Source organism: Brugia malayi (genome assembly GCF_000002995.4).
Source record: "Brugia malayi strain FR3 genome assembly, contig: Bm_v4_Chr4_scaffold_001, whole genome shotgun sequence".
NCBI lineage: Eukaryota > Metazoa > Nematoda > Chromadorea > Rhabditida > Onchocercidae > Brugia > Brugia malayi.
This window is the reverse complement of record NW_025062478.1, coordinates 1202628-1215335: the sequence shown is the minus strand read 5'-3', so window position 1 is coordinate 1215335 and position 12708 is coordinate 1202628. Positions and strand designations below refer to the sequence as shown.

The window sequence follows — 12708 nt, the reverse complement described above, 5'->3', positions numbered from 1 at the left end:
TGAATTCTAGACGAAAATTAGATTCAAATTAACGCCTAGAAAAAAAAAAAAGGCATCATCATCATACAATAAAAAAGAGATACAATTACACTGAATGCTACCTTCTAAAAAAATTCATGAAATTATACAACCACTTAGACTGCTTGGATCATGTTCCGTTTCGTAGACTTTCTCTTCCTGTACAGGTGGCAATGATTTACTGCTTTTTTTCACTTTTGAAAAATCTGGCATTTTTGCTTTTGATATATCAAATGCTCCGTAAGCAATTGATGTCCACAACTATAAGAGAAAAAAAAAAAAAACCCTCACAAAGAAGTGCAAATTTAAGAAATTAAAACTGAATGATAACAATCGATTACCGGACTAATGCTTGGAATTGTGAATGGCTCCGCTTGAACCAAACCAAAAGTTGGTTTTCTTTCGAGTTCTGGACATATATCCGGTACCTTCTGATGATATATAAAACCATTTTCACGTTCAGCTTTTTCCATATGTCGTTCAAGTAGTGGTCGAATACGGCGGAAAAACAAATGCGAATCAGGTTTTACAGTGATTCCTTTAAAAAAAAAAAAAAAATCATTGATTTCTAAAAACCTCTAAAAAAAGAACTCCTAAAAAACTTTTCGATATTTTTTTTTCTTTTTGGAATATTTTATACCAATTACTTATTTAGTTTCATATGCAGTCAAATTTCTGCTCTTTAATAATTAGTGAAGAAAAAAATTTTCGCTACCTGGTCCATTAGCCTTACGATACTTTTCAGCAAAATCGATTGCAACATCAAAACATGAAACACCCTCTCTGCATGCTCTTACTGCATCGCCACATTTATTTTGAGATAGAAGATTTTCACCCAAAAAAGCATAAGCATATGCTGTATATATTTGCGATTTTAATTGAAGATAAAAACGCCACTTTCTAAACAATGATTGATCCAATTTTCCAAGACTTTCATCTAAATAGAGTAAAATTTCAGTGAAATTTCACGAGTTCTTTATTAATTTAGTAAATGTAAAAAGATTGCTTATTAAGTCAAAAAATAATTCGGATTGAACGTTTACTAAGAAACAAAATATAGCGCTTGTGTTTAATTGTCATTAAATGGATGAAATGTGACGGCAAATATATCAAACTTCACTTCTATTAGTATAACGAATCAAATAAAAAAAGTTAAAGAGTTAGTTGACTCGAGGAATAAACAAGAAAACATTCGCAAGTTTTCTTCATTACTAACCTGCTTGATTGAACAAATGGCTTGTCTCATAAGCCAATGCTGTAATTAAGCTAGGACTATGTTTTAATTCGATAGCACGTGCCATAGTAATTTCTTGCGCTTCAGCTGTGAACTGATTGATGTATGCGGTAAGTACTGCTTGATCAAAATCAGAACCCGGGAATGAAGTTAATCCTGTTACTCTATCTGAAATGAAATGACTAACTTACAAAGTTAGTCAAATAATTCAAAGCCATCAAGCCATTATAATTCTCTACTTATTTCTTGTTTAATACACTCTCAGAATCTTAGAAAAAAAAAAAAAAAAAAAAGTATGCAATTTATTTCAAAAAAGATACCAGTATTTTCGCGTACATAAATCAATATTCCAGCAGCACGTCGTAAACAAGTATGTGCTTTTTTAGCATCACCTTCAAATACTTCATCTTTTGCCGCAATCCATGCTGCATGTTTCGACAGCCATAATGCCATATTTACACACATATTTAGCACTTCATACCAACTGTCACTAACTTCACTGAAATTATTACATCATTATCTATTACTATCATCTAGTTGTAAGACATTTTGTACTAAAATAAATAAAGCAAATTTTAGTTTAATAATTAATGATTAAGAATTACATACTTACGTTGCTACTATACCAAGCATCGAATTACTCCATCGAAATCGAAGAAGTGCGGCAAGTTTGCTAGTTTTCATATCGGTAACTTTATCATGATCAATGGCAAATACAAAACCACTAAATAGTGATAGATACTGCTTGAAGTCATCTTCTAATACACTCATATCATTACTAGCACTCTTGAAATGCTCCAAAAGATGACTACGCCTTAATCGGAGCTCACTGCAATGAACACAATAAGTAAGATGTACGAAGATCTCAGTTTTCAAAATTTTTTACCTATAAATACAAAAATGCATTACAATCAATACCTAATTGTATTTAAATATCAAATATCGAGTTTTTGGATAGCCTTACAAGTTAAAGTGATAGAACTGAATGGCCGCATATTAATAAATATCATACTAAATCATTACAAAAATAAAGAATTAGAAACTAAAAATAATTTAAAATTGAAAACATACTTGCAAATTTTCGATGCTTGTGAAGTGGTAAGGATTGCTTTGAGCTGAAAATCTACATGTTCTGTTGCTTTGATCGGATTTCGATGAAACCAATGTGCCATTTCAAATCTGTTTCGTTAACAAACCATTTCTCTACTTTTTTTTCTTCGTAGTCAAACAAACTATAAAATAAAATATTAAACATGTCAGTCTGTTAAAAGTCGTAAATAACAAGAAAAAAAAAAACATCCGTAATAATAAACTGTTTCTTAACTGATTTGTAGTTCAAATCTTACATAATATAGTTAATGTAGCAATTGCACAATAATCGATTTCATCAAATGAACATTAAAGGATTTATTTTTCTCTAAATCAACATGATGCTTTTATTTCCCCATGTTTTAAATTTCTAGAAGCTAACTTTAAAATTTTTCAAGAAAATTGCTAAACATTAGCAAAATATTTACAAATATTTCAATCTAATAAAATAAAATAAATAAATAATATAAGCATACAACACAATGTCAATTATTATCATATAAAAATAATTTCCTCTATTCTTTTTTTAAAATAAAACAAGAAAAAAAGAATAGAATAAAATGAAGCAAAGAATGAAATTTAATTGAAATTAATATAAAAGCAAACTTAAAATCATCACTAACTTTATCAATCTCTGCCGTCTCTTCTAGCACAATACACTTCTACTTCTGGTGAATGCAAAACACTCCACAACATCGTTATCTATAATTCTTTTCAGCTTCTATATACGACACAATATTTCAAAGAAATCACGCAATCTCTGCACCCTCTCCCCAAACTACACTATCCTCACACCAATCTAGCATCACTGTATTTCTCAATGTAATATTATCTTACACATAATCTACTGGAGGTGTGTTTTCTTTTTGGGAAACATACTGTTTATAATAGCTTTCTAGTATGTTGTAGCATCTAAGCGCTGTAAATAAAGTTTAGAATTACATCAACTTACTACGTCAATGGCATAGCATTCCGAATTGCTTGGATGTTTCGATCCGGAAATCCGTTAATTGAGTTCTTGGCTTATTAATTATAATTATTATATTATTGTGTATTAAAAAAATTCTTGGCTTATTAATTATAGTTATAATATTATTAAATGATGACTAATTGTGGCTAATTAATAAAACCTTTGTTAAAACAATTATTAGATTAATAAATTAGAAATATTCAAATGTAAAAGAGAAAGTATTTCCAACTAATTTTATTCATATGTTAATCTAAAAAGAAATCTTTAATGTCTTTTTATTGTTTCATTTAATAATTCTCAAATTTTACAATACATTAATTTATTCATATTTGCAAAATAGAAAAAGCAATAGAAAATTAATTAAAACAAAAAAAAAAATTCAAATATAAACTTTCATTTACAATTTGCATTGAATTATTTTGAATTTTCTTCTTGTTTAGTGGATGGTTGTATCATAAATATCAGCCTGAAAAAAAAAGTTCATTTCTAAAATATCTTTAAATTCTACCGCTATGAATGAATCATTTAAAAAAAGAAAATGACTATTACGATGTTTGAAATTTATTTTTAGCTCCAAAATTAATTAACGCAAAATTTTCAGTCTGAATTAATCTATTTTATTCATCTATGCTTTTCTTTTTTTTATAAAATTAAATTCACTGAAATGAATGAAATGATTTAATTGAGCCTACTTCAATTAAATTTAAAGTTAAATCTAGTTTAAATTTAAAGCTACCTTAATTAAGATTACTTCAATTAATTTAATTAAAGCTAGTTGAAGCTGACTGAAATTACCAACTATCTTAATCTAACAATTTTTTTGTTGCTTAAAAAGTTTTTACTCAAATCCATTTATTTAGTTAATTTAGTGATTATTTTGATTTTTTTTATAACTTTTTTTTTGATCAAAACTGGATAATCTGTATGGATTCTCTTTGGATAATATAAATATTGCAAATTGGAAAATTGAACAAATCATAATTATAAATATTTGCCTATAAATATAGCTAAAATAGCAATTATTAATTTTTTATCATAGTTAAATTAAGATTAGAATAACAGTATTAATCTTAATAATAACTAAATTAAGTTAGAATATTAATATAAACCATTGTAAATTAGACTGGTATAATAACATAACATTAGTTTCTTTTAATAATTACATCCAATACTCCAAAAAAATTTTTCGCATTTTTAGATAATCAAAATTATACAAATTTTGGTTAATAGAAGTAGAAAAAAGAGAGAGAGGGAGAAAGAAAAAGAAAAAAAGAAAAAAGTTATTGGAAATTTATGAAAAAAAGAAAAAAAAAATTTTTAGAAATGATAAATGCAACATTTACCACAATGTCATTCCTACTCGAATTTCCCGTTTTATTAATTATTATTACATATCTTACGTTTCAAATTTTGCCAGTGATAACATATACTTTGCCAATGTGTTGTTGTTGCCGTAAAGTAAGTTAATAATTTATTATTTTTTGTTTTTTTTTTCAATGAATAATTTCAATTTTTATTTTTTTATTCACTTTAAAGCTTTTATTCATTTACATTACAATTTGACTAAATTGATAACAAAATAAGCTAATAATTAATTTTTTTTTAAAAAAAAGAAATGAATGATTTTAATTCAATTTAAAGTTCTTACTCATTTGTGCCATAATTTGATTAAATTGATAAATTTTAATTGAATAAATTTGATTAAACTGATAAATTTTAACTTAATAATATTATAATTAAGGCATTTTTTTATCACTGATTAATATTGAATAAACAAAATATTGTAATAATGAAAGGTAAATAAGCATATTGTAAGTATAATTTATACGCAAATATCAGCAAAAAAAAATCATAGAACTATGAAATTTTTGCAAATTTTTTTTTTAAAAAAAAATTACAGTATTGTAAATTTCTAAGGATAAAATTTGTAAAATTATTCAAATCATATATAACTGAATAAATGTTTGAGCAGAAAAAGAAGAAGAAGAAGAAAAAGAAGAAAAAGAAATCAGTTATAGAAGATAATGAAGAGAATTTGAATGAAACAATGCTAATAAGTTAGTAAATTACTAAAATTATTAAGTTGTTTAAAAAAAAAAAGAAATAAATTTGTTTTCTTTTTTTTTGTAAAAAAAAAAAAAAAAAATTTATAGCAAAACCGAGGCCTAAAATTCAAAAAGCTGCTGCTGCTGTTGTACCTGCTCAAGCACCAAAACGGCCAACTGAAGGTGGATTAGCTGGTACACATGATCCAAATTATCAAGTAGTACTTTAATCTTTTTTTTTTCTTTAATTTAATTTTAATAAACTATCAAATAGTAATTTCATTTGATAAAAAAAGAAAAAAATATTGACTAAGCTAATATAATTTTGAGGAAAAAATTTTTTTAATTAAATTTTAAAAAAATTGAATAAAAACTAATTTTAAATTGAATTAAAACTAAATTAAATAAGAATCGAATTATTAGCTTTGATTAAATTTGAAAGAGGAAAAAAATTTTGAATGCAAAAGGAAAAATCTGGCACAAATGAAATATAAGTTTTCGTTTTTTTTTTTTTTATTTTAAGAAATTCTATTAATTGCATTTTTATTTGTATTATGAATTTATTAGCTTTAATAATTTATTATAATTAGCAATGAATCATACAGTTATCAATATTATTAGGAGATAAAATTTTTATTAAAATATTTTATTTTAATTTTGACATTCTCATTTTATCACTTTTTATCAATAATATTTTAATTTATAAAGTTTTTTTTTTTTTTTAAAGAAAGAAAAGCTATTCAGACCTTAGCTGGTATTGGTGCTGATATATTTGGAGGCGATAAGCAAATAGCTGGTGGTTTTAGCCCATCACCAGTAATTCTACCAAAGGTACCAACACAAGGTGGAATGGTTGGTACACATGATCCAAATTATCAGGTAATTTAAAAAAAAAAAGTTTTTTTTCAAAAAAAAAAATTTAATCTTTAATCTTACAGATAAAACAAATTATTGTTGTTGAACTATTTCAAAAAATCTGTAAAAGTGAGAAGAAAGAAATTTCTAATTTCACAATTTTTTCCATCCTTAAAATTTTTAAATGCAAATTCATCATTTTAAATTATTTATGCATTACTAAATTTAACGCTTAAATAAAAATTTTGTTTTCAAATTGATCAATATATTTGGTTAGATTTTTCGTTAAAAATATTTCAATTCGAATTTTTTGATTTTATTAAATTTTTATACAAAATTAGACTTTGGCCGCTGTAGGCGCAGATATATTTGGCGAGGATAAAGCAGGTGGCGGTGTAAATCTAAGCAAACCAGCAAATCAAGGTGCTGTAGCTGGTACATTTGATCCAAATTATCAGGTAATAATTCTAAATATTAATTCTAAATGTGATAGAATACAAACAAATTTAAATTTCTTTAAAGAAATTTTTTAAATTTTAGCAAATTTCAAATACACACTTTAATTTGCTAAGAATAAAGAATTTTATTTTAGACATTAGCTGCTGTTGGCGGTGATATTTTTGGCGCAGATAAGAAAGGTGAATCGCCTACACCTATTCGTGCACCTAGTACACCAGCAGGAAAGGTTAAGAAAATGTTTTTGATTGAATTTATTAAATTTAATAATTAAACTAACCAATTAATTATTTCTCTACTTTTAGTGCCAAGCATCATTTTGCTAACTAATTAATTAATTAGTTAATAAAAAAAGAATTTTTTCTAATTTTGACATTAGTTTGATTACAATAAGATAAAGTAGAAAGAAAAAAACAATCTGAAACAAAAACAAAAAAATAGATTTTCGAATAGGAACATTTTTTTTTTTTAATTTTTAAAAATAATTAAATTAAAGAAAAATTGCTATATTCATTTTTTAATGATATTTCTATTATTTTTGATAATTTGGAATAATTTGATAGTTGGAAGGTATTTTATAGTTACAAATTACATATGGGTTAGAATATTTGATCAAAATTATTAAACATTAACTGCTGGTAATCAAAATATCTTTGGTGCTTGTAAGATCTAATCAGAAAGATAAAAAAGCATATCATTATTATTAGTATTGTTATTTAATATTATTAATATTAATATTATTATTATTATTATTATAACTAATTATTATGAAGTGAGACCGTTGTCTAATTTATATTTGATAAGAAATGATAAAAAAAAAGTGATATAAAGACAGGATGAGCAACCGGTAGTTAAAATCCGTTTTGCTATCCGGTAATATTATCAGATGGAATATGATTTGCTATTGTATTTGATTATCAAATGATATCAACTTTTTGCAGTTTTACAGTTCTTAAGATTTACTATCTGGCGAATGTACTATAAAATCAAAAAAGATATAATATTTAAAATTTATTATTGCTGAAAATAATTAATTATATTTATATATGAGAAGCAGATAAAAATAAAATGTATAAATGAATTTATCATTATAGGCTGGAACATTTGATCCAAATTATCAAACATTAGCTGGTGTTAATCAAGATATCTTTGGTGCTGATAAGAAAGCATGGTGATAAATAATTGCAATTAATATTGATAGAATAGATAATATGAATTTTAACTATTCCTAATTATTAGAGCGTTTTATTTTTTCCTTTTTTTTTTTTTTTTTTTTTGAACGAAACGTTAATTTTAATTTGTTTTAAAAATAAAGCATAATGAAAAGTGAAAAGTTTAATAGTATTAAATTTGAAATGATAAATTAGAAATTGCCATTATTGATAAGATCGTATAATTCTCAATATTTAAATTAATTAATTAAATTAATATATTTTGATGTATTGCTCTTATCTTTATGCAGTTCATATTAATTCATATGTATTATTTTTACAACATTTAAATTTATTTAATGGCGTTTAAATATTTTGATAAGGTTTTAAATGTAAATATGAATTTGAGCAGAATTTTGTAAAATGTTTGATATTTAATTTAATTATAAATTTATTCTTTAAAAATTCGCAAATATTTTCACTGCCTAATTAATCGAATTTATTTTACTTAGAATAATTATAAAGAAAAAAAAAACTTTTGAAATGATTTAAATATACTCTTTGAAATTGAAGTCACTTAAAGTAATACATGAAAATATATAAATGGAAAAAAATGAGTTGTCTATCAATTCATCGTAAAGTATTATTACCTTAGCATGCTAATTAATAAGAGTAAGGTAATTTTAATTATTTTATAGTATTAAAATTTATAACAAATAATACCAATTGTAGTAAAATAATAATTTTAAAAAATTAAGCAATAATTAATTAATTCTTTCTTTCTGAGATTATAAGAAGAAAATTCATAATTTTACTTCAAAAATTGCATGATATGATAAATTAAAATAAATGAACTGATAAAAGAAGAAAAAGGAAAAATTTTATCAATTGATTTTTTTCATTGGATATTGCTTTTTTTCATAATGTTTTATAAACATTAAATGTAGAATATGAAAATTAATACAACTTAAATTTGCATATATTTGAAAAGTTTCTTATCAAAAATTTTTTGCAACTTTTTGGAATGGTATATAAGGAAGGTATCGATATGGCTATTCTCTTCATTTTGATCATTTGCTCAATATTTGAGTTCAATCTTCATTCGTCTACCGTTTTACTTCACGTGGAATTAACGCAGAATTAAGGTTGGTTGTTTGTGAGGTGTGATGAATGCTTTCCAGAAGAATTACTGATAGTTATAAAATTTTTAAAAAAACTGAGGAAGTGATCGGTTTCTAAAATCAAATTTCAACAAATTATGGAGGTGAAATAAAATGACAATGAATTTAGGATGACATCTGAAGGCAATACAGGTGTAACAAGTAATAAGGACAGTGATATCACTAGTAGCAACCAAGGTGATAAGAATATCACAGAGAGTTTGCTAGAAGAAAATCCTAAAGAAGGTTAGTTTTCTGTTTTTTTGATTTTCTTTTTGTTTACAATTGTCCTCAAAATATTGCCATACCAGTTGAAAAAAAATTTAGACACAGTGTCTGATGAAATTTTGGAGGAAAACAAGAATCTTATGGCGGAAGTGTTCGATTTGAAGGCGCAACTGGTTTCGCTAAAAAAACTAATACCAGTAGTAGTGGACAATGAAGGCAATGATTTCACGTACAGAGTAAATTATGCTAATTTTCAATCATTTCTGATTTATTTGTTGTTTGAAAAGAAGAGGAGAAAATGAAAAAAAAAAATAGCTTTAAAAATTTTTGTCGCTTTTTTCAAATATATTTTTTTGACATTGAAATTTTGTGAAATGCAAAAAAATTTTCATTGATATCTTTGATTAATATTGCTTTTTTTGCAGTACATTGCAATGCAAATGGAATTGAATCAGATGAAAGCTCAAAAAACAGAATTGGAAGTATTATGGAAATGTCAACAGGAGAAGTATAATGAAGAGAAATCAAAATTGGAATGTGAAATGGGAGAATGGAAGAAGAAAGCTATAAAAAATGATGAACTTACATCTGAAGTGCGACAACTGCGCCAGCAGTTAGTTGAAAAGGACAACAAAAATAAGAGAGAATTTGAATTCATGTTAGTTAAGCAGCGCAACGAAACAATGAAAGCTGAAGTGGCCAAATTTCAACATATTGCGGAAATGGCTGAACTGAAAGCGGAACATAGACGAGAGGTTTCTCTCTTAATTTTAAATAAATCACAAAAATTCTCTCTCTCTCTCTCTCTCTACCTCTTTACCTCTCTGATTGAAACAAATTAAATTGGCTTTTGTAATTAAATAGAATTATTCTTGTGTACTACTATTTTTGTAATGTTAATTAATTAATTAATTAATGCTATGCAAATTTAGGCGATGCGTTCTTTGATTTTTTTTTTTTTAGATTTTTGAAGAGAAACTGTCAAAAGCGCGTGAAATCAATGAAATAATAATAAATGAGCGCTCTCGGACTTGTCGTACAATTATAAAATTATTGAAATGGACGATGAGTAAAGTTCTACCGGAGTAAAATTTCTTCCATTGTCAATCGGTTGACGGAAAATTTCTTTTATTAATCGAATTTTCAAATATTACTTTTTTATAAATATCCATCGACCATAAGAAATTGAATCTAACACATTGCTGAAATTAATTAAAAATAGGACAGAAAGTTGAAATAGTAAAGTGTCATTCTAGATATTTTATTAATTTTCATTATATCGATTTAGTGATTGATCATTTGATGGTCATTTCGAATTATCGTCATCGATTCAAATTATCCAAAGAAATGGCTCTAATCACTGATCAGAATACTTATCACTTTTCTTATCATGATTTTATATAGTATTTTAAATCAATAAAGCAAAAAAAAAAAAAACTGAAATAGTTTTGAAAAATAATCTTCCGAGGAAGAAAATTGTTGGGCATTATCGGAACGACCGATTGTTTACTTAACTTCAAAAAGTCAGAATAAACAAAAAAAAAAAAAAAAAAAATTCTCTGCATATTCACTTTACAATATATTTTAATCAAACTTTTATTTCAAATTTTTGATTATTGGATGAAATCTTAAATTGAATAAAAAAAAAAAAAAAAAATTGGAAATAATTCATTTCAAAAAGATTGTCACAGCGAAAGTTTTTACTCAACGTTAAGTGACTTACAATCATATATGCATAAAATTATACTAAAAATCCAATAAATTAAACTATTTTACCAAAAAAAAAAAAAAAAAAAAAAAGATTTGCAAAAATATTTGAAACTGAAAAGATCTTTAAAAAAAAAAAAAAAAAAAAAAGAAACTAAAAGAAGATAACATATTATTGAAATGAAATGAAATAAATTGAAATATTATAATTAAAACAAAAAGAAAAAAAAATGAAATTTCAGTGAAATAAAAAGAATGAAATCATATGCAAGAAACTAGAAAAAAATATAAACAAGCAAACAAAATCACAAAAAATTATCACTAAAAGTGGAAATTTTTTTTATTAGATTTTTCGAAAATTTAAAAATTCTTCAAAAATTAGGAAAAATTTTTATAAATATTGACAAATCATATTTCTCGATTATTTTTACTCCTTTCTTGATTATGCTTCATCTTCTTTATCTCCCTCTCCCTCTCTCTCTCTCTCCCTTTCTCTCCCTCTTCCTTTTTGTCTCTCTTTAAACTTTTTTTTTTTGATCTTAACATTTTGTTAAAATATTTTAATTTAGGTTATATAAAAAAAAAATATAAATAAATATCATTTTTCTTTTATGTTTGAAGAATAAATTTAAGCATAAATAAGTATAAATGTGATATATTCTTGTGATAAATTACTGATAAACTATCTATCATTTTGATAATATGCATGATCACAGAAGATAATATATTTATTCAAATGATATTCCACAATATTATCAGTTATCTTTTGATAAAAGTTAAAAATGTTATGCTAACAAAACAATCTATCAAAATTACAAAACGTTTAAAATTTAAAATTACTTTTTGATACATTTTTTTTTTTTTTTTATAAATGTATAAATTAAAATTTAAAATTACTTTTTGATACATTTTTTTTTTTTTTTATAGATATATAAATCAAAATTTCAAAAAAATTTTTAACTATTTATGTGATTAGTTGTTTAAACTCATTGCTCTAAATTATAGTAAAATGAAATTAATCAAACTAATAAAATAATTTTAAAATATTAGTTTACAATGATTGATTTATTCATTTTACAAATTGCTATTTTAACTGCAAATGATTTATTACTGTTGCAATTATTATAATCTGTCTTTCCATCCAAATTTTTTTACAAAAAGAAAAGGAGAAAAGAAAAAAAAAAAAAACTCAATTTTGTAATATAAGGAATTTTTGTTGTATTTCTTCTTAAAAACTTTTTAAACTTTTTTCCGGTTTGTATTTTTTTTTTTTTTTTTTTTGTTTAGAGCATTTTTTAGATATTTATTCTAATAATCTATCAAAGTTATTATTGAATATGTTCATAGCTATGATATAAATATGCACATGTTGTTAATCAAATTTTTTTGTATTATAAAATTTGATTACTTAAATTTGAAATATTATATTTCTATTATAAATTCAGTATAATATAAGAGTAAATGTATGTTTCCTTTTTTCCTTTTCTTTTAAATTTTTTAAATTATTACATTGTATTATCAGAACTATACAGATTTTGATAATATTACACACAGTTGTCTTAAACACTAGACATTAACAAATTAATTACTTCATGACAATTAGAGGTAAGACAGAAAAAAAATTATGCATTTAAAAATGAAGTTAAAATTTCATTTTCGTTCCACTCCACCTCTACCTTTTATAAAATGTTTAGGTTACAGTCATTTCAATTTCAGATTTTTTTTCTTATATTTGTACTTGCAATCAGTTAGTTAAATAAATCGTATTCGCGCTTTTTTTTTTTTCTATTTCTCA

General features: G+C 24.2%; 3 protein-coding genes across 3 annotated transcripts; 2 read left to right on the top strand and 1 right to left on the bottom strand.

The window, feature by feature from the left end:
- Positions 1 to 323: 323 nt before the first annotated feature.
- Positions 324 to 2424, bottom strand: Bm1835 (Uncharacterized protein; the record flags this gene model as incomplete). The annotated part of the gene is made up of 6 exons (XM_043081258.1): positions 324 to 556; positions 734 to 955; positions 1235 to 1420; positions 1573 to 1751; positions 1866 to 2081; positions 2324 to 2424. 6 exons carry the CDS (start codon positions 2422 to 2424, stop codon positions 324 to 326), a joined length of 1137 nt encoding a protein of 378 aa, XP_042937192.1.
- Positions 2425 to 5271: 2847 nt separating this feature from the next.
- Bm8874 (Uncharacterized protein) lies at positions 5272 to 7842 on the top strand (the record flags this gene model as incomplete). Its single annotated transcript, XM_043081257.1, has 6 exons — positions 5272 to 5368; positions 5465 to 5574; positions 6101 to 6235; positions 6553 to 6669; positions 6804 to 6896; positions 7762 to 7842. 6 exons carry the CDS (start codon positions 5272 to 5274, stop codon positions 7840 to 7842), a joined length of 633 nt encoding a protein of 210 aa, XP_042937191.1.
- A 1267-nt stretch (positions 7843 to 9109) lies between these two features.
- On the top strand, positions 9110 to 10610 carry Bm7861 (Uncharacterized protein; the record flags this gene model as incomplete). Its single annotated transcript, XM_043081256.1, has 5 exons — positions 9110 to 9224; positions 9306 to 9442; positions 9632 to 9961; positions 10170 to 10291; positions 10463 to 10610. 5 exons carry the CDS (start codon positions 9110 to 9112, stop codon positions 10608 to 10610), a joined length of 852 nt encoding a protein of 283 aa, XP_042937190.1.
- Between the last annotated feature and the right edge of the window lie 2098 nt (positions 10611 to 12708).